Source organism: Ranitomeya variabilis, chromosome 6 (genome assembly GCF_051348905.1).
Source record: "Ranitomeya variabilis isolate aRanVar5 chromosome 6, aRanVar5.hap1, whole genome shotgun sequence".
Taxonomy (NCBI): domain Eukaryota; kingdom Metazoa; phylum Chordata; class Amphibia; order Anura; family Dendrobatidae; genus Ranitomeya; species Ranitomeya variabilis.
Window position 1 is genome coordinate 506,002,690 of NC_135237.1, and position 22,147 is coordinate 506,024,836.

A 22,147-nucleotide genomic window follows, 5' to 3' on the forward strand; every position below is an offset into this window, starting at 1 on the left:
TCTACAGCCATGCGGCTGCCACATTAAAAGCCTGGCTGCTGAAAGGAAATTAACCTTATTCCTCCCAGCAACCTCCAGCTTTCAGTCATTGAGGTGCGTCTGGCTTTCAGTCACCGCTCAGTACACTGACTGACAGCCAACTTAGCAGTACAGTATCTGTGCTAAAACGGATGTTAGTCAGTACTATGACCGCGGTTACAGTCACCACTCTGTGCTGAACGGTGACTCGTCCGCTTGCGCCTCTCTAACTGACAGCTGAAGGTTGACGGGAGGAATAAAGGTCATCCTCCCGGTAGTCAGGCTTTCAGTGCAAGGCTGCCTGTCTTCAGAACACCATTAACCTGCAGATTAACCCCACACCTGCAGATTATTAGCATTTTGTGACTTTACAGGTTTCCTTTAAACAACATTTTATAAAACCCAGCTTTTTCATATGTTAATGATAAACATAAAACCACCAGAATAGATTTTCTAAGAGTTTGATCTAAGCAGACAGTAATGAGAAGCGAGAAGAAGATGATGCACAGGTCTTGATGTCATCAGAAAACGATGAACACTCACCCAACAGAGCTACCAGAAGTAGCAAAACCACAATATGATTCACCCCCTTCATCTTGTACACGTAGAGCAGGACACAAAATGTTACCACTTCAAGGAGCTAGAAAAGAGATCGTAAATAATACCCAATGTTATAACCAGATGTAGCAATTTATAGTATGTAGAAATCTCTCCTAAATTAGATGACCCTACATCAAGTCTCGCCTAAACACCACTCCTTTACCACTTATGATACACAGTTTATGATGGACATCTTCCATCTATTAGCTCCTGCTGAACACAGAGGGATTATCACATGGAGATCAGAAAACAATTAGGTGGTGTGCAGACGATGCATTTTGCCGCGTTTTTCCCTAGTGGATTTGTCACAAAACCTGAAGTGTTTCCCTATTCCAGTGAATGAGATTCCTGAAATCTCATGCATACGTTACTTAGTTGTGCCTTGCAGATTTGGTGCAGATTGAAATCTGCAGCATGTCAATTTTCCATTTTTTTGCATCCACTGACTTCAATGAGGTCAGCCAAAAACGCTATATGACGTAGGTATAAAATGATTGCGGATTTGCTGAGTATTTGATATGTTTTTCTAGCATTTTTAGACAGCAGGGAACACTATAGAGAAAGATAATAAAAATCTATGGAGATATAATACATATAACTAGATATACAGACAGTGCGCCAGACATATAGATATATAATTGCACATCCCCGACATATTATAAAATTGCACCCTGTGGCGCTTATTGGACAGCTTTTCATGAAGAAATAAATAAATGAAAAAAATGACATGGGGTCACCACTATTTTTTTGCAACCAGCAAGGGTAAAACAGACAGCTAAGAGCTGATATTATCAGCCTGGGAAGGTCCCTGTTTATTGAGCCCTTCCCAGCCTAAAAATACCAGCTCACAGCCATCCCAGAAGTGGTGCATCACATTACATGCACCAATTCTGGTGCTTCACCTTCGCTCTTCTCGATTGCCCTGGTGCGGTGGCAATTGGGGTAACGGCGCATGGGGTTGATGTGAGCTGTGAATTGTCCAAAACAAACAGCTGACATTAAGCCATAATATGTGGGGGAGTGTGTATTTCAATAAAGATTTTTTGTGTGTGTTTTTTTCTTTCATTATTGGGTTAGTAATGGGCGTGTCTGATAGACACCTCTCCATTACTAACATCAGGGCTTGATGTCAGCTGTGTTTTTGGACAGTACACAGCTGACATCAACCCCGAGCCCCATTAACCTTATTGTCAACGCACAAGGGCAATCAGGTAGAGCCAAGGCAAAGTGCCAGAATTGGCGCATCTAATGTAATGCGTTCCTTATTGAGCAGCTGCAGGCTGGAATTTTTAGGTTGTGAACAGCCCAATAACCAGGGACCGTCCCAGCCTGATAATGTCAGCCCTCAGCTGTCTGCTTTATGTTTGCTGGTTACACAAAATAGGGAAGATTTCACATCATTTTTTGAATTTATTTAATCAAAAATATCTCCACGGGGTGCAATTTTACAATATGTTGTGGGGTTTCGCAATTATATGTCTACATCTCTGTCTGTCTCTATATTTATCATCTATATATTTCTATATTATCTATCTCTATAGCATTGATTACTGTCCAAAAACGCTAGCAAAACGCAGATGAAAAAATGCATGCATAACCGCATCGAAAATGCATCAAAATGCTCGTTTTTGAAGCTCCAGCTTTCCTGCCAAGAGATGCAGAAATGGTGCAGAAATTTCTTCATCCAAATACTTAACGTGTGCACATACCCTAATGAGGTTTTATGAGAATAATTACCATTTTGAGTCCATTTACAGGAAAGTGAAAAACAATGACCAAATATGTATGTACAAAGGAAGATGTATATTAAGCAACTGTGTCAGATGACAAAGGCAATTTTCCTTATGTTTCTACAGCATGTGGTCAATATACGGTAATCTTTACGCTTTTCAATCCTCTATACACATGGCCGCCTTAATCCAGATATGGCGCATGATGTAAAATAATAATTGATGTTCTTTTACTTTGGATATGGAGACATAATGACTTACATGGGATCAATTTTCCATGTTTTTGTAAATCGTTACTTTTGTACATGGAACATTTTCCAATAATGAACCCTGTACATTGGCATGCAGTAGTCGGAGCATATGAAATGATAAGTGCAAAACCAGTTTCTTAACTTGTTTTTGCTACATTAGAGATTTTTTCCCCTATTTCTGAGCTGTTCGGATATTCTAACACCTCACTAATGATGTCCCCAGATAGCTAGTCAGCCCTTCCTACAGCATATTCTCTGCCTATCATTGATTCCAGTAAATCCCAATCATTACGCAACAACTGTTCTGACGAATGACCTCATACAACTATCAATTCAACAATTTTTTTTTCTGGGGAATAGTGCAAAAGATGGAAAAACAAAACCCATTGGTCTATGAAATGAGATTTTATTATCATTATCGCTAAATTGAAATGTTCCCAACATTGCAAAGAAGAAGAAGTTAAATCTGTTTATTTTTTATATGCTTAAATGGGTGGTTTGAAGCTAATTGATTTTAATCTTTATATATTTCTTGTAATAATCTTAATTTTTCTAATATACTATAATTAAAAAGTCCCTCTACTGTAACTGCCTTATTTTTTTTTTACCTACTTCTGTTTTTAGGACGTTTCGCTTCAGAATTCCCAATGCATGTTGGAATACTCAAACAGATCATCATCAGGAGGCAGAGGATGCGGTCACCATTGCAGCCTCTGTCCCCACCATGAAATGAAGAGTCATCAGTGATGTTTATTTCAGGGGCTGGGCTAGTCCCTACTGAGCTTGTGTTGATTGTCAATTCTGAAGTATGCTCAGTATGAGCTTTCTGGTCAATGTGCAATATTCTTTTTAACACACAGTGACAGTGCGCTCCCTTACCGACTAAGAACTTATGAGCTGGCAAGGGAGCACACTGTCAGGGTGCATTGTAAGGAGAGAATGAAGTGAGCAAAAACCAGCACCACCCCCAAATGGGACGTCTGTCCCCTGATGACATCCTGTTTGAGTATCACAGCTTTTACTGAAGATTCTTAAATGAAAAGGAAGTAGGTAAAAAAGAAGAGGGAACGGTAGGGACTTTTTAATTGTATTAGAAAAATTATTAGATTAGTACAATTAACAGATAGCCATTTAGGATTAAAATCAGTATTAGTTTCAAACCATCCCTTCAATGGCGCTATCATAAAGGTAATAAACCACCGAATCTGAGAGTAGCCTCATGTAGATGACGAGACATTGATTCCTGGGATGAGTCACTTACTGGGCTTCTTCCCGTAGTTTTGATAAAATCACTGTTTTATCAGTAGGAGACTATCACTAGAAGACTAGTAAACCTGCTGCCATGTAGTCCTCTATATTCATGAGCTCTGTGTAACCCCAGTCCCAAACACTGATTACACTGTGCATAGGCAGAAAGCTGACAGAAAAAAAGATGAAAATCAGTCATGTGGGTGGGGTTATACAGAGCTCAAAATTGAGAAAACTGTTAGTTCTGCAGCAGATAAAAATGAGATTTTCTAAAAAAAAAAAAAAAAAAAAATGCAGCAAGAAGCTTATTAAGTCATACATCACTGGAATCAGAGTCTCTGCTCCTACATTATGCTGCTCTCAGAAAGGTAAAGGAAGCAAAAACTACTGGGCATAACGATGCAAAAAAAAAAAAAAAAAGAAAAGAAAAATGTCCAGCTCAAAGACCAAGTAGAGAGTCACTAATGAAGATTGTTACTCACTTTGTCTGATCTGGTATGTTAAAGATTTAGGGTATGTGTACATGGAATTTTATTGAGCGGGTCTGCTACAAAAAGAAAACACTTGAAAAATGGCTTAAAAAAATAAAAGTAAAACAAGAAAACTTGAAAGATTCTTCCTATTTATTTCTAAATGTAAAAATTTTTGCTTTTCAATTGTGCAGTGTTTTTTTTTCCTGCTTTAGGTTTTAAAAAAACTCCTGTTGGGTAATAAAAAAAGTGGCTCCTGATGTAAACCGCCCCTAACTAGCCACGGTCATATCAAAACACGGCCAACAAAAAAGGTAAAACCCCTCCTCCAAAAACTCCCTACAGAAGGAGAGAGTCTCCTGAACGTGATTCCTATTAGGAAAAGTCATTTTTTGACAAAGCCACAAAAAAGCTCTGTCTGTACTTGGCCTTACATATTCAGTCACTTAGAAATGGCGGCACGCAACGCTAAACTTTCCCTGCAGACGCCAGCATCATCAGGAAGTCACAGATTATGACCCACCCAGGGTTTCTGATGTCAGTCCTGTGCTGATCAGGAATTTCATTAATTGTTCATGTATAATTCATTAAAAATAAATATTTAGTTATGGCTCAATATGTTCTTATGTAGAGACCAGGACGGTCAAGTTTAAAAAAGTTTTTTTGTGTGTGTACTTCTCAGTCTAGCAATTGTATGTCACAGGAGAAAAGCCACCGAAACTCTAAAGGCCCCATTAGACTAAAGTCGTCATAACCCAAAGATTTCGTAGGGACCAGCCAACCATCTTATCTGTCCCTCGAACTCAATAGAAAAATACCCATCTAAGCCCGAGCACACACAAAGAAAAACGTTTCAGAATGTGAGAGTCAAAGTATATGGCAATGTGGCAAAACCACTAACGAGATACTTGTCAAGAGCTGAATGTCCTTTATGCTCACACTTTCTTCAGTAATTACATGTCATATCATATTTTGCATCAAACTTTGTAAGCCAAACTAGGAGTAAGTCCAAAATACAAATAAGTACTAATCTTCCCATGATACTTTTTATTTTCCACTGTTGGGTGATGGATTATAAACACTTATGCAAAATGATGATAAAAATATACAAGTGTGTAAACGTTCTTTAGGCCAGAGGTGACACCACCAACATTCTCCATCCGAGAAAAAGGGTCAGATTATGCTGATCAGACTCTCATCAGAGCGGGATCAGAGAGCTGAACAGAGGTGGGATCAAAAGGGGATCAGTGTGGGTTCCATTTTTCTCAAATGTGGAGAATACAAAAAAATCACCATCTGTAACGGTTCCACCCCTCAGTGTGCAGTTACTGACAGCTTGGCCGTCCAATCTGGTACAGGGGCGTGCTGAGCTGCCAGTGTGTTGATTGACAGCTGGACTATCGTATCTGAGACTTGTAGGTGTGGGCGGTCTCATGTGTTCATTATTACAGGTGATTACCATGCTACTTAACTGAGCTCTCCCAGACCTTTGCCAGATGTACATTCATCTAGTAGGTTTGTGCTCTTTGTGCCATGAGTTCTGTATGCTTGATCTTTTGTTGCCTGACCTTGGACTTCGTTCTGACCATCTGTCCGTTTAACCTCTTCTGCTCTGATCCATTATGAACTACTTACTGGGCCGCTTTGTGTAGTTTTGACAGAATCCCTAGTAAGAAAGCAGCTGGACAGTATGTGTGTCACCGAGGCGCCTAACCTCGGTGATGTGAAACCCAGAGAAGCAGGCTACAGCATGTATAGTGCTGAGAGGTGTTTTTAATGGATCCAGATTTTGGGTCTGCATTTTAGGAAAGACTGGAAGAGCTGGGCAGGACTGGTGACGCCCATCTTCCAATCTAGGAGGTGCAGCTGGTGTAAGGGGGAAGCTGAACTGCTCTAAGATGGTCTGTATGGACAGGTGGAAAGTCCTGTTGTGCTAGTCAGTCCTGATCAGAGTCGGACTAAGCCCTGTGATATCTGAACATCTGGGCCATATTGCTGTATGGACCATTTTTGTTTTGTTTCTGATTTATGCTGGAATGCAGCACATTCGTTTATGGTGCAGACTTATGACCTTTAATAAATCTGCCACTTTAAACAAAGATACCTCGAGAGCCTGTGTGAGCACTACTGTATGCCAAAAAAAGCTGACTCCCTACAATCTGCTTTCTCTGTTGTAGATGTAGCAGTGGTCAGTATTGTAAGCCCTGTGTAAACCCCTGATTGGCAGCTTCTTGTGTACACTGTGCAAGCTGCCAATCAGTGGTGGGGTTACAGAGATTAACCCGACTTGCCTGCACGTGAGACCTAGTCAGGCAGTGATCATCTCCTGCTGATAAAACAGTGATTGTGTTGCAACTAAAGCACACAGCCTAATAAGTGGCACATCCCTAGAATCACAATCTCTTGCTCAATATTCTGCTCTCAGATTAAATAGCAAAATCCTGCTGACAGATTCCCTTTAATGATTCAGCCCCATAGTATCTAGATGAACTAAGCCTGTGCAAGTTATTTCTCCATGAGCGTTGTACAAAATAGTAGAAATATAATCTACTATTTGGGAAATACAGTAAACCTTCACAAATTTGAAGTATATAATATAATTAATATATAATTGTACATAATATAATTAATATGGCTCAGCTTCCTACATAGGCTGATGCATTACTAGCCGTCTGGTAGAAGAGCAAAGCACTCCCTGGGTAAATGAGGTTACTGGCATCCATTTCTGCCCATTTTACATAGGCAAATATACAGCTTGCAGTAAAGCATAATAAGCGAAACGTCTGGTAACAGATGGCTATACATGATCACGCCATTTGTCACAAAGTCCTGGTTGAAGAATATTCCTGGATATAAAATAGAACCAGTCGGGGCTGCATCTTTTGGACTGCACATCCAGGCAGAATTTCCACAGTACTTCTAATCTAGAACGCAGAATGGTAACCAGATTTGTAGCTTTTACTAAAAAGTTCCACACAGGCATAAAAGCACTAATAAAGAAATCCAACCCCATCATTGGTTCAAGACGCCTCATTTCAATTCTTAGCAGCCTGGCATGCGTCAAAGCGGTTGTAATCCATTCCATGAACTTTCCATGCCGCAAAAGGTCAGAATGTTCTTGCTTTACAGATACACAATCAAAGTCATAATCTAATGAATTTCTAATGGTGTGGTAGAATCCAAAATAGGATTTTGTATGGTATAATCCTTTCAGTGGAGGGAAGAGAACGGCAAACATATGTTGAACAGTGTTGACATTTAACCATTAACTCTACACTATATTCTGCCATCTCAGACTGCAGTTATACAACTAGTTATAGGTTATAGACCTCACAGGCCATTTTTTTTTTTATTTTGGCCTTAAAGGGGTGGTCCAGAACTAACATTTATTTTAATCCTAAATGTCTATTTAATGTAATATATTAAACTCTTTTCTAATATACTTTCATTAAAAAGTCCCCCATCGTTCCTTAAATATGTTATCTAACTGCTGTATTTTTATTTTATCTACTTCCAGTTTGATGATGCTTCATTTCAGAACCCCCAGTGCATGCTGGGATACCCAAACGGGACGTCGTCAGTGATGTCCGTTTCAGGAGCTACACAGTGGCTCAGTGGTTAGCACTGTTGCTGTGCAGCGCTGGTTCCTCAGTTCAAATCCCACCAAGGACAACATCTGTAAGGAGTTTGTATGCTCTCCCGTTGTTAGCGGGGGTTTCCTCGCACACTCCAAAAACATGCTGATCGGGAATTCAGATTGTGAGCCCCAATGGGGACAGCGGTGACAATATCTGTAAAGCGTTGTTAAAAATGATGGCACTATAAGGCTGGAGTCACACTTGGCGTAAGACAATACGCCACGTATTATACGTCCGTACTACGGCCGTAATACGGTGAAATGTTCCCAAAATAGTGATCCGTAGGCAGGGTGTGTCAGCGTATTTTGCGCATGGCATCCTCCGTATGTAATCCGTATGGCATCCGTACTGCGAGATTTTCGCGCAGGCTTGCAAAACCGACATCTAATGGATTTATGTGCTCAAATGTTAGGGAAAACATATATACAGTATATATATATATATATATGTCATTGAGACACATATATATATATTCTGTATTTAGATTTCATTCAGCGCGATATCTGTGAACAGCCGGTAATTCAATTGCCGGCTTTTCATTTCTCCTTCACAAACCCGACAGGATATGAGACATGGTTTACATACAGTAAACCATCTCATATCCCCTTTTTTTTGCATATTCCACACTACTAATGTTAGTAGTGTGTATGTGCAAAATTTCAGCGCTGTAGCTGCTGAAATAAAGGGTTAAATGGCGGAAAAAATTGGCGTGGGCTCCCGCGCAATTTTCTCCGCCAGAATGGTAAAGCCAGTGACTGAGGGCAGATATTAATAGCCAGGAGAGGGTCCATGGTTATTGGCCCCCCCCGGCTACAAACATCTGCCCCCAGCCACCCCAGAAAAGGCACATCTGGAAGATGCGCCTATTCTGGCACTTGGCCACTCTCTTCCCACTCCCTGTAGCGGTGGGATATGGGGTAATGAAGGGTTAATGCCACCTTGCTATTGTAAGGTGACATTAAGCCAGATTAATAATGGAGAGGCGTCAATTATGACACCTATCCATTATTAATCCAATAGTATGAAAGGGTTAAAAAACACACACACACATGATTTAAAAGTATTTTAATGAAATAAACACAGCGGTTGTTGTAATAATTTATTGTTCTCTCAATCCATTTCCAGGCCCTCGCTTGGCAAAATAATAAACGCACAAGATACATACCTTCTGATGTCCGATCACTTCCCACGATGTAATCTATCTGAAGGGGTTAACTAATATTACAGGCACGAGCTGCGATAAACCACTCGCTCGTGTCTGTAATCCCCCGGCGAATGAATGAAATGTAGGTCATTGACCTACATTTCCTTGAGTCGCGGTGATGCGCCCCCTGGTGGATGTCCTCATATGACCTGGAGCGTGGGAAAAAGTTCCCAGGCTGCAGTTCATGAGGACATCCACCAGAGGGCGCCTCACCGCGACTCAATGTAAGAACAGATCCAGCTTTCCTTTCAGCACCCGGGGATTACAGGCACGAGCGAGTGGTTTATCGCAGCTCGTGCCTGTAATATTAATTAACCCCTTCAGATGGATTACTTCGTGGGACGTGACGTTTCAGCAGAAGGTATGTATCTTGTGCGTTTATTATTTTGCCAAGCGAGGGCCTGGAAATGGATTGAGAGAACAATAAATTATTACAACAACCGCTGTGTTTATTTCATTAAAATACTTTTAAATCATGTGTGTGTGTGTGTTTTTTAACCCTTTCAAACAATTGGATTAATAATGGATAGGTGACATAATTGACGCCTCTCCATTATTAATCTGGCTTAATGTCACCTTACAATAGCAAGGTGGCATTAACCCTTCATTACCCCATATCCCACCGCTACAGGGAGTGGGAAGAGAGTGGCCAAGTGCCAGAATCGGCGCATCTTCCAGATGTGCCTTTTCTGGGGTGGCTGGGGGCAGATGTTTGTAGCCACGGGGGGCCAATAACCATGGACCCTCTCCTGGCTATTAATATCTGCCCTCAGTCACTGGCTTTACCATTCTGGCGGAGAAAATTGCGCGGGAGCCCACGCCAATTTTTTCCGCCATTTAACCCTTTATTTCAGCAGCTACAGCGCTGAAATTTTGCACATACACACTACTAACATTAGTAGTGTGGAATATGCAAAAAAAAAGGGGATATGAGATGGTTTACTGTATGTAAACCATGTCTCATATCCTGTCGGGTTTGTGCAGGAGAAATGAAAAGCCGGCAATTGAATTACCGACTTTTCACTAACACCGCTGCGTATTTCTCGCAAGTCACACTGCTGGTCCGTGTGGAATCCGTATTTTTCTCGCCCCCATAGACTTTCATTGGCGATTTTTTTGCGCAATACGCTGACAAACGCAGCATGCTGCGATTTTGTACGGCCGTAGAAAGCCGTATAATACTGAACCGTAATATACGGCTAATAGGAGCAGCCCCATTGAGAATAATTGTGCCGTATGTTATGCGAGTTTTACGGACGTAGTTTCTGCGCTCTTACGTCTGTAAAACTCGCATGTGTGACCCCGGCCTAACAGTTAGCATAATAAATAAAATAATAAATAATTCTGACCTATATGCACTAGGATCTTGTCAATGTGCAATATTTTCTTTTAATGTGTTCCCTCACCGACTCTGATGAGAAGTGATGAGCTGGCATGAAAGCGCACTGTCAGTGTACATTGCATGGAGAAAGCAGGAAAAGCAGAGACCAGCCCCACCCTCAAAAGTGACATCACTTGCCGGGATTGTGTCTACTGGGCAGGTTTTCTCCTTACAATGTGCACTGACAGAGCGCTCTCTTGGCAGCTCACCACTTTTCAACAGAGTCGTTGAGAGAGAGCACTGTCACTGTACATTAAAAGCATTACAGAGTGACAAGATACTACTGACCATACATCAGAGTTTACAAACGACACATACTCAGTAGAGCAGAGACTAACCCAGTCCCTGAAATGGACTTCAATGATAAAGCTTTGTTTCAGGGTGGGCACACAGGCTGCGGCAGTGACAGCAGCCATTGTCCCCTGATGACGTCTAGTTTGAGTATTCCAGCATGCACTCAAACAGTAAATACAGAGGAGTGAAAGATTGATAGGGACTTTAGAATTTAAGTATATTAGAAAAGAGATTAAATAATTGCATTAAATAGATGTTTAGGATTAAAATAAATATTTGTTTCGGACAACCCCTTTAAACCACTTGCTTTATTAAGTGACCTATGTTTCTAAACATGACCTTATGTGCAAAATCTGCTGCAGCTGCAAGAATCAATTGTTTGAAACACTGCTTGCTGTATACTAATAACTACTGAAGAGTCACCTGGGTGGTGATAATATCAGGAAGAGTCCCAGAGAGCAGTCTCCAAACCCCACCTGTCCTGACTGCTCTATATCCCTGCCAGCCTCCACAATAGCTCATACACAAGTCATTGCCTTGGACAAAATGTAGCGAGATGTGCTTTGCCTGTCTTGCTTTGCCGGCTTTGTACTCTGCCTGTCTTACTTTGCCGGCTTTGTACTCTGCCTGTCTTACTTTGCCGCCTTTGTACTCTGCCTGTCTTGCTTTGCCGGCTTTGTACTCTGCCTGTCTTACTTTGCCGGCTTTGTACTCTGCCTGTCTTACTTTGCCAGCTTTGTACTCAGCCTGTCTTGCTTTGCCAGCTTTGTACTCGGCCTGTCTTGCTTTGCCAGCTTTGTAGTCGGCCTGTCTTGCTTTGCCAGCTTTGTACTCGGCCTGTCTTGCTTTGCCGGCTTTGTACTCGGCCTGTCTTGCTTTGCCGGCTTTGTACTCGGCCTGTCTTGCTTTGCCGGCTTTGTACTCGGCCTGTCTTGCTTTGCCGGCTTTGTACTCGGCCTGTCTTGCTTTGCCGGCTTTGTACTCTGCCTGTCTTGCTTTGCTGGCTTTGTTTTCTGCTAGTCTTGCTTTGCCTCTTTGTACTCTGCCTGTCTTGCTTTGCCGGCTTTGCTTTCTGCTTGTCTTGCTTTCCCGGCTTTGTACTCTGCCGGCCTTACTTAACTGGCTTTGCACTCCGCCTGTCTTACTTTGCCAGCTTAGTTCTCCGCCTGCCTTACTTTGCCGGCTTTGTACTCCGCCGGCTTTGTATTCTGCCTGTCTTGTTTTGCCGACTTTGTACTATGACTGTCTAAATTCCAAAATTTCAAGCCAGTGTGATTACATTACTATGTTCCTGGGCACTCTGCCGCCCTCCGTGTCCCTTCAAATCCTTCTACTTAATGTAAGCGCCCTCTTTTTTCTATTGAGTGAAGACAGATATACGTCTTGTACATATACAGAGACTTCGATAAAAAGAGTTTAGAGGGAATGTAAGAAATAAGGAAAACATGACTGCTCCTGTCCAAAAACAGCGCCACCCCTGCACATAGGTTGGAGCTGGTATTGCAGTACAACTCTATTCGACTGTATGAGGCTAAACTGCAATATCAAACACAGCCCATGGACTGGTGCGACAAATTTTTTTAATTTTTTTTAGACTTATGGCTTTATCTCCGAGAATTATAATTTGAAGGACTCAAGATAAGTATAATTTTATTACTCAAATTCATGTGTTCATCGAATATTTTGGCAATACAATACAATCCTTATCGTTTGAGCTGCAGGAAAAGAAATGTTAATCCTTTCAAGAACATCATAATCTCCATGTTACATTCAATGCCCGGGGCGTTCTCACCACCCTTATCTAGTACACAATGCATGTTCTTCTCTTAGATAGAATAAGAAATTGTAATGTAATATTGAAGGGGATTTAATTCCACCCGATAATAGGACAAGAACATTAAAGTGTGGTCTCAAACACAGCCCCCGTCCAAAAGCCCCAATATGGCGTATAGACATCAAAGCAAAGGTCTCCAGCAGTAGGCACCGCTGGTAAAAAGTAACTAAACTTTATTTAAATTAGTGATAAACTTTTGTACAGTTATGAATCCGAATAATACATCACACTACGTTATTTTGCTTTCTTCTATGTTTCATGCTAAGTTCACATTAGGCGTTTTTTAATGTAAATTTTCAGCTGCGTTTTACAGTACCAGCAAAGTCTATGAGATTGCACACACCTGGATTTTGTGCCTTCCGGGTTTTTTTTGCACAATGGAGCATGTCACTTTTTTCAGCGTTTTTCACCTATTGAAATGAATAAGTGGTGATGAAAAACACTTTTTTTTTTTGGCCAAAACCGGATTCTATAGAATAGGACTTTTTTTTCAACACTAAACTTTATCAGCATGCACAAGAGACAAATCTAGCATGCAAAAATGGCAGCAAAAATACACAAAAAATGCTTTTTTTCTGCAGCTTCTTTCCAGCCCAGAGATCGGGTTTTGCTGCAAAAAAAAAAAACACCTAGCATGAACTTACCCTAAGACTATGCTGAAAGTGCTAGTTTATCTGCTTAGTTCATGCTATCTTTGTAGCTGATTTGAACTGAAGATCTAGCAAAATCCGTACTCCTGTGTTTCTCCGCTCTCCTCCAATATGGTCAGACAGCCATTATTTACGGTACATCCTGTGCGAACATGAGGTAGGTGAGCAGAGAAGATTGCACAGGAGAATGGATCTTTTCTAGACACCTGCAGTTTAAATCCGTTACAAATACAGCATGGAAAACGCAAATAAAGCAGAACTTTCAGCATGGTGTTAACGAAGGATGCCGAATAAAGTAATGGGAATAGATTACATAGATTTATGAATCTTAGCAATTTACCAAGGATGAATAATAAATATGTTTACAAATAAATAAAACCAAAAAAAGTTTAGTTACTCTTTCAATATACATGGAATTACTCTGGCTGCATCTTTGTATGACTATTTGGGAGGTGTTTTAAAGGGGTTGTCCATTGTTGCTTAACAAAATAAAAAAAAAAACATATACCTCCAATGCCAGTTTGTCTCCACTGTTGTCATCACCCTGTCTCCCGAAGGTCACGTGACCGCTGCAGCCAATCAGCGACTACTGATCAGCTGCAGCTTTCACTATTCTGCTCATCAGCTACAGCCTTTTAAAGGAAACCTGCAGATATTGGGTTAATTTGCAGGTTAACAGGCTTCTGAATCTTCCTGGCACCTGCACGTAGACCCATGCGGTCAGCCACCACACACCATACACACCATACACAGACCGGTGACTGACACCGCGCCGATGCCACCCCTGTGACTAAAACTGGAACGCTATCTGGAGGAAGTTAATTTCTTCCTGTCAGCGGGGGTCTAAGTGCAGGCGCCGGGCAGGTTCAGAACACTATTAACCTGCAAATTAACCCCATATTTACAGTTTAATAGCATTATTTCACGTGACTGGTTCCCGTTAAGATTCAATCAGAGCAGATGTCTACTATTGAAAGGCTACAGATGATGAGTGGCTGCTGATTAAGACACATGGGCACTGAAGCCAATGTCATGTGACCTCCGGGAGAGACAGCTCTGACATCAAATGAGTAACGCCAGTTTAGGAATTAAGAAAAAAAAGTTTTTTCCCCTCATTTTATTATGGCTAATTTGCTGTTAGTAAGGGATTATCCAACCTCATAAGTTGCTGGAACTTCTGCCTTTACTTATCCCATGGCTTGATTTTAGTACATCTTATAAAACTTTCAAAATAATTTTAAAAGGTACGTTTAGTGCAAAGCCAACACTAAGCATCATAAAAATAACCCCATACCCACAGTGAACCATGGTGGAAGCAGCATTATGCTTTGGAGCGGATTTTCAGCAGCTGGGACTCAGGCTTTAGACAAGGTGGAGTGAATTACAAACAGTTCGAAATATCAGTCAATTTTCCAACAAACATACTGATAGACTCCTACCCCAAAAGACTAAATGCTGTAATAAATTGCAAGGGTACTTCATTAAAGTATTAGTTTAAGGGTGAGCATATTTTACGCAACCACACTATTTTTGTTCTTTATTTTTATTTTTCACCAGAAAGATTTTAGTTGATTTTTTAATAGAGTTGTACAGCTTATGGGTGACAATAAAAATTGAAAATGGAAAATGTTTTGAAATGCGTTTTCTTGGTAAGATTCTTCTTAATTCCACTGTAGACTAACCCTCCAATCCAACGATCCTCCTCTATATCGGTGTACAATTCTTAAAGTTTCCTGTTCCACTAGAACCAGACATTCGACCTCTGCAGCCAATCACTGGCCGCAGGGGCGACCAATTTGTCACTATTGTAGCCAGTGATTGTCTCTGTACATCTTGTTCTTGTTCAAATGTGTTTTTTGCAGCCAGTCTTGGCACAATGTATTCAAATCATGTGACCACTGCAGCTAATCACTGGTCATGTTGGGTCAGCACTGCAGCCAATGATTGGCCACATCAGTCATAAGTCCATTCCCACAAGGAGAGGAAGCTTAGAGACTAATTAAGGACCCAGACAGTACTACAGAAGGGCAACAAGGAACAAGTGAGGAAAAAAACAAGTTTTTCCATAAAGTTTTAGAAAGGCTGGATAACCCCTTTAATTGAATTTTTACTTTTCCAGGAGGAATAACAGAAGAACATAACTATATATCACAGGTTTTATAATGAGCTCATACATATCTGGGAAGCTTTATTTTAAATTGCGCTGTTTATTTTCACTGTCGGAGTAAACAGAGCGAGCAGATGGTTCTAGAATATCGCACATCATTAAGTTACGGATGACATTAATTGTCGCTCTAAAAATGAATTTATAAAGCATGCAGAGCGGTGGCATGCTCGAAATCCTCCACTTACTCCATTAATTGGATGTCTGTGACACTGTAGTGCCAGGGGTGTACCTCGGTTATAGTTTCCTTCTGAATCTGCAGTAATATTTGAATAGGATAGATGGGAAAAGCGAGCGACTGCCGATCCGAAGATAAATCAATATGAGCAGTGTCGGGAATTACCCGAGATGAGCTGACGCAGCCACTAATTGACGTCCATCAGCTGTCGGTGCACGGAACAGTAATGAAACTTACTTAGCGATGCAAAATGTGGTAATATTCTAGGGATGCAATTCTAAATCTGTGCGGGAAAAGTATAATAAACTGCAAAAACTTTTATACAGTAGAACTTACTAAGAGAAACCATTCCGGATTCCTGCAGTTGCCGGATTAGTAGCAATCTGTCCAAAGTGGTGGCACTTTTGGGGTGTGGGTGTAGGCTATGTTCACATGTTGCATTTTTGCAGTGGGGTTTTTTTTGCTGTTTTTTGCGTAAATTTTAAGCTGAGTTTTACAGTACCAACAAAGTCTACGAGATTTCAGAAATCTCATACACATTTTTTGTTTTTCCCCTGACGGATTTGGAAAACTGCTGCGTTTTTGAAAACTGAAGCATGTCACTTTTTGCACCCAATGGGTAATTGCAAAACACAGTTGAAAAAAAAGCAGTCAGTTTTTGATGTGTTTTTGGTGCAAAAACCCAAGGAAGTTAAATCATGCTTTTTTGGGGCCACTAAACTTTATCAGCATGTACAAGAGACAACAAAAACGGAGCAATAAAAACGCAGCAAAACCTACTTTTTGGAATCAGCTTCTTTACTGCCAAGAGAGCAGGTTTTGTCTGCGGAACAAAACGCAATGTGTGAACATAGCCTATGGGTGTCCACCTTCAAATACCATTTATATAAAGGGTATAGACTACATGAAAAATAAAAGGGGCTTTCCAGACTCATGATAGTAACGACCTCTCTTTAGTGTAGGTAATCAATTTCAGAAATTTTGAGAGGAAATGAAAAATAATAAGTGGCACTCACAAGTGGCACTGCTTTTTTTATTCCAAGGTCATATGGGAATACAGGCTGGGCTACAGCCGTTTCGCATCTGATTATGCTTCATCTGGTACTATGAGCTTTTTTGCAATCTACTGATATACAGGTGCTTCTCGCAACATTTGGAACATCATCAAAAAGTTAATTTATTTCAGTTCTTCAATATAAAAAGTGAAACTCATATTATATAAGGTCATTACAAACAGAGTGATCCATGTTTATTTCTGTTTATGTTGATGATTATGGCTTACAGCCAATGAAAACCCAAAAGTCATTATCTCAGTAAATTAGAATACAGCTTGAAAAAGGATTTTAAAATCTGAAATGTTGGCCTACTGAAATGTATGTTCAGTAAATGCACTCAATACTTGTTCGGGGCTCCTTTGGCATCAATTACTGCATCAATGCAGCGTGGCATGGAGGCGCTCAACCTGTGGCACTGCTGAGGTGTTATGGTAGCCCAGGTTGCTTTGATAGCACCCTTCAGCTTGTCTGCATTGTTGGGTCTGGTGTCTCTCATCTTCCTCTTGACAATACCCCAAAGATTCTTTATGGAGTTAAGGTCAGGTGAGTTTGCTGGCCAATCAAGCACAGTGATACTGTTGTTTGTAAACCATGTATTGGTACTTTTGGCAGTGTGGACAGGTGCCAAGTCCTGCTGCAGAATGAAATTTCCATCTCCAAAAGCTTGTCGGCAGAGGGAAGTGCTCTAAAATTTCTTGGTAGACGGCTGTGCTGACATTGGTCTTGATAAAACACAGTGGACCTACTCCAGCAGATGACATGGCTCCCCAAACCATCACTGATTGTAGAAACTTCACACTAGACCTCAAGCAGCTTGGATTGTGGCCTCTCCACTCTTCCTCCAGACTCTGGGACCTCGATTTCCAAATCATATGCAAAATTTACTTTAATCTGAAAACATCACCTTGGACCACTGAGCAACAGTCCAGTTCTTTTTCTCCTTGGCCCAGGTAAAATGCTTCTGGCGTTGTCTATTGGTCATGAGTGGCTTGACACAAGGAATGTGACACTTGTAGCCCATGTCCTGGGTACCTCTGTGTGTGGTGGCTCTTGAACCAATGACTCCAGCAGCAGTCCACTTCTTCTGAATCTTCCCCAAATTTTTGAATGGCCTTTTATTAACAATACTTTCAAGGCTGCAGTTATCCCGGTTGCTTGTGCTCCTTTTTCTACCACTTTTTCCTTCCACTCAACTTTCCATTAATATGCTTGGGTACAGCACTCTGTGAACAGCCAGCTTCTTTAGCAATGACCTTTTGTGGCTTACCCTCCTTGTGGAGTATGTCAATGACTGATTTCTGGACATCTGTCAGGTCAGCGGTCCTCCCCATGATTCTGGACCTACTGAAAGATTTTTGGGAGATTTTTAAATGCTTAGGAAGCCTTTGAAGGTGGTTTTTGTTAATTATTCTAATTTACTGAGATAATGACTTTTAGGTTTTCATTGGCTGTAAGCCATAATTATCAACATTAACAGAAATAAACACTTGAAATAGATCACTCTGTGTGTAATGACTATATAATATATGAGTTTCACATTTTGTATTGAAGAACTGAAACAAATTAACTTTTTGATGATATTCTAGTTTTCTGAGACGCACCTGTATAATGACTAGTCAGAAGTCAAAAGTACACTGCTTTGGCTTCCATCAGACAATGGAGTCCTGTGAACATGATAAGCATGTAGACTGGGGAGCTTTCCTAACGTACAGTCCTCAACTGAGCTCCTAGAAAGGAGTATGTCTCCTGTCAATACTAAACCTCAAAAGGATGCAAATCGGTGGAGCAAAATCTAGGCATACATTGAGACAGTGGGGAATGTTGGGACCAGGGCTGTATATAATGTAGAGACAGAGACCTTGATTCCAGCAATGTGTCACTTACTGGGCTGTTATTGTAGTTTTGATAAAATCTGTTTTCTCAGCAGGAGATTATCAACACAGGAAGAGCAAACCTGCAGCCATGTAGTCCTTCATATTCATGAGCTCTATACAGGGTGGGCCATTTATATGGATACACCTAAATAAAATTGGTATGGTTGGTGATATCAACTTCCTGTTTGTGGTACATTAGTATATGGGAGGGGGAAAACTTTTCAAGATGGGTGGTGACCATGGCGGCAATTTTGAAGTTGGTCGTTTTGGATCCAACTTTATTTTTTTCAATGGGAAGAGGGTCATGTGACACCTCAAACTTATTAAGAATTTCACAAGGAAAACAATGGTGTGCTTGGTTTTAATGTAACTTAATTCTTTCATGAGTTATTTACAAGTTTATGACCACTTATAAAATGTGTTCAAAGTGCTGCCCATTGTGTTGGATTGTCAATGCAACCCTCTTTTCCCACTCTTAACACACTGATAGCAACACCACAGAAGAAATGCTAGCACAGGCTTCCAGTATCGGTTGTTTCAGATGCGGCACATCTCGTATCTTCACAGCATAGACAATTGCCTTCAGATGACCCCAAAGATAAAAGTCTAAGGGGGTCAGATTGGGAGACCTTGGTGGCCATTCAACTGGGCCACGACGACCAATCCACTTTCCAGGAAACTGTTCAGTTATGCACTGAAGATGGCACGCTCCCTGAGTTTTTCCAGCAGCATGGTGCACCACCACATTATGGGTGTCAGATCCGAGTATTCCTACATGATCAGTTTCTTGGAAAGTGGATTGGTCATCGTGGGCCAGTGGAATGGCCACCAAGTTATCCTGATCTGACCCCCTTAGACTTTTATCTTTGGGGTCATCTGAATGCAATTGTCTATGCTGTGAAGATATGAGATGTGCAGCATCTGAAACAACGGATACTGGAAGCCTGTGCTAGCACTTCTTCTGCGGTGTTGCTATCAGTGTGTTAAGAGTGGGAAAAGAGGGTTGCATTGACAATCCAAAACAATGAACAGCACTTTGAACACATTTTATAAGTGGTCATAAACTTGTAAATAACTCATGAAAGAATTAAGTTACATTAAAACCAAGCACACCATTGTTTTCCTTGTGAAATTCTTAATAAGTTTGAGGTGTCACATGACCCTCTTCCCATTGAAAAAAATAAAGTTGGATCCAAAATGGCCAACTTCAAAATGGCCGCCATGGTCACCACCCATCTTGAAAAGTTTTCCCCCTCCCATATACTAATGTGCCACAAACAGGAAGTTGATATCACCAACCATTCCCCTTTTATTTAGGTGTATCCATATAAATGGCCCACCCTGTATAATCAAAATCCCACCACTGATTAGCAGATTTCTCTGTACACTTTGCATAGGCAGAAAGCTGCCAATCAGTGGTTTGGGCGGGTTATAAAGAGTGCAGCATCCAGAGCACTGGTAGGTCAGCAGCAGAGAAAACAGTGATTTTATACAAATGACAGCGCGCAGACCAGTAAGTGACATCTCTGGAATCAGAATCACTGCCTCTACATCATACTGCTATCAGATGAAGTAGCAAAAACCTGGTGACAGATTCCCTTTAAATACTTACAGAGCGGTGCACATAGCCCCTTTACACGGGCCGATCCAAGACGTTAAATGACTGCCAATCGGCTATATGTCAGTCAAGCGGTGCTCGTTTATTGGTCCATTTAGAGAAGCCAACAAACGTTCTACGCACAGAGCATTATGTTATCAGCAGCACATCATCTCCTTACACTGGATGAACTGCAGGTGAGAACGATTAATTTTAAGCCATTTTATAAATCATCATAAAGAACAGTGCTCTGCCTGTACATTGGGCAATTGCTGGCATGACTGGACAGACCAGATATCACCAGTGAGCATTCCTACTAATACGCATTACCCAATGTGATGACACAGGATTTTATCTTACTGAACATCCATTGACCATCACTGAATCATGGATACGTTTGGGGAAGTCAGGATTGTGACCTGCCGGTCGCCTGGCTCCATGGAGATGTTTGGAGAAGCCAGGCTATGACCCTCCGGTCAGCTGGCCTTGTTCCTGAATGGACTGTCAGCTTCCTAAGATTGTTGTTACCTCCTCTCTGTGTATGTGTCACAGGTGGGAGTAGTCGGCCCTGGAAGCCCTCAAGTCACAGCTGTTCTTATCCCAGCAAGTCAGCGGAAGGGTGAGACGCTGTAATTTTGCACTATCTTGGGTATTTTGCTGGGACTGTTCTATGTGTTATTTGCCAGTTTTATGGTTTAATAAAGTATTGCCACACTGTTTTGACCCTCACCCTGTTTTTTCTGAGTAGTATTATGGCCACGGTAAAAGGAGAAGCGGGCGTAAGGTGAGACGATCCCTGGTCCATGCGGTTTAGGCAAGTAGATGCCCCGTGTCTTCAAACCTGATTATTGGCTAATTTAAATGGGCTAAAAGTTTTAAAAAGTACATTGGTTTGACCGTAGTAGGTGTAGAGTTCATTCTATCCTTTGCCATTGGCTACATGATTTCTGGAAGAAAACTGGATCATCATGTGTGACCTATAGGCCACATGGTTTTAACAAAAAGTTCACTAAATTTCTAAAATTTCTCCCGATAAGACAGCATTGTAATTGGAAATGTATCACATCATTTGCTATAAACTCAGGATTTTCAATATTTTGTTGTGTACGCCTCTCCAATGGTTATTATGAGCTACAGTAAAAATGTGCAGCCCGAGTCTCTATACACGCCTCACGTCACTACATCAATGATGGCAGATATTCGGAATCTAGCAAACAAAAGTGAAATAAAATCCTATTCAGCTGACACGACCCCATTTGTGTCCAAATCCAACACTTACCAAATACAACAAGAACTGCCAGCTCATAAAATACCGTTCTACTTTCGGTCCCGTAATATCTTGAGATGCATTTGGAGAAAAGGTTACCAGAAGATACGTGCCCGTCACTGCCAAGGTGCCACCTGTAAGGCAAACAACACACTAATAACTACAGGAACGCTGGGGGAAAAAAAAATAGTATGGTGACATAAATGGCGCTTTATCTGATGAGCATTAAGCAAGCATTAGAATTTGAAGTCTCCTGGGCTGAGACTAATAATAAAGAATGATCAAGTGATTATATCATAATAAAACACAAAGCCAAACTAGACACAAGACAGTTATAAAACACACGTATAATAAAAAAGAAGAGCATTTACAGCTGCATACATAAATCACAGAGTGTTTCAACATGAAATCCTATCACACTAATCACCAGAATAGCCGACAAGGCCAGGACGTACACCACCAGAGGAAAATATAAAAACATGGATCGGAGAAATGCTACACATTTATATAAAACACAAGTTCAATATCAAAATGGCTAAAGGCTATGTATTATCTTATTTATTATTTATGCTCTGCTTATATAGCGCAACGTTAATTCCACATCACTCTCCCCATTGGGGCTCACAATCTAACTTCCCTATCAGTATGTCTTTGGAGTGTGGAGTAAATCAGAGAACCTGCAGGAAACCCACAC

General features: G+C 41.0%; 1 protein-coding gene across 3 annotated transcripts in view; it reads right to left on the reverse strand.

The window, feature by feature from the left end:
- The window catches only part of NIPAL2 (NIPA like domain containing 2), a 184,076-nt gene that overhangs the window by 37,180 nt on the left and 124,749 nt on the right, over positions 1-22,147 (reverse strand). For all 3 annotated transcript variants that reach the window (XM_077270872.1, XM_077270870.1, XM_077270871.1), the window contains exons 5-6: positions 21,466-21,587; positions 562-658 (exon numbers count right to left, since the gene is read on the reverse strand). In XM_077270872.1, the coding sequence (XP_077126987.1) occupies positions 562-658; positions 21,466-21,587 (219 nt within the window). The remainder of the gene's footprint in view (positions 1-561; positions 659-21,465; positions 21,588-22,147) is intronic.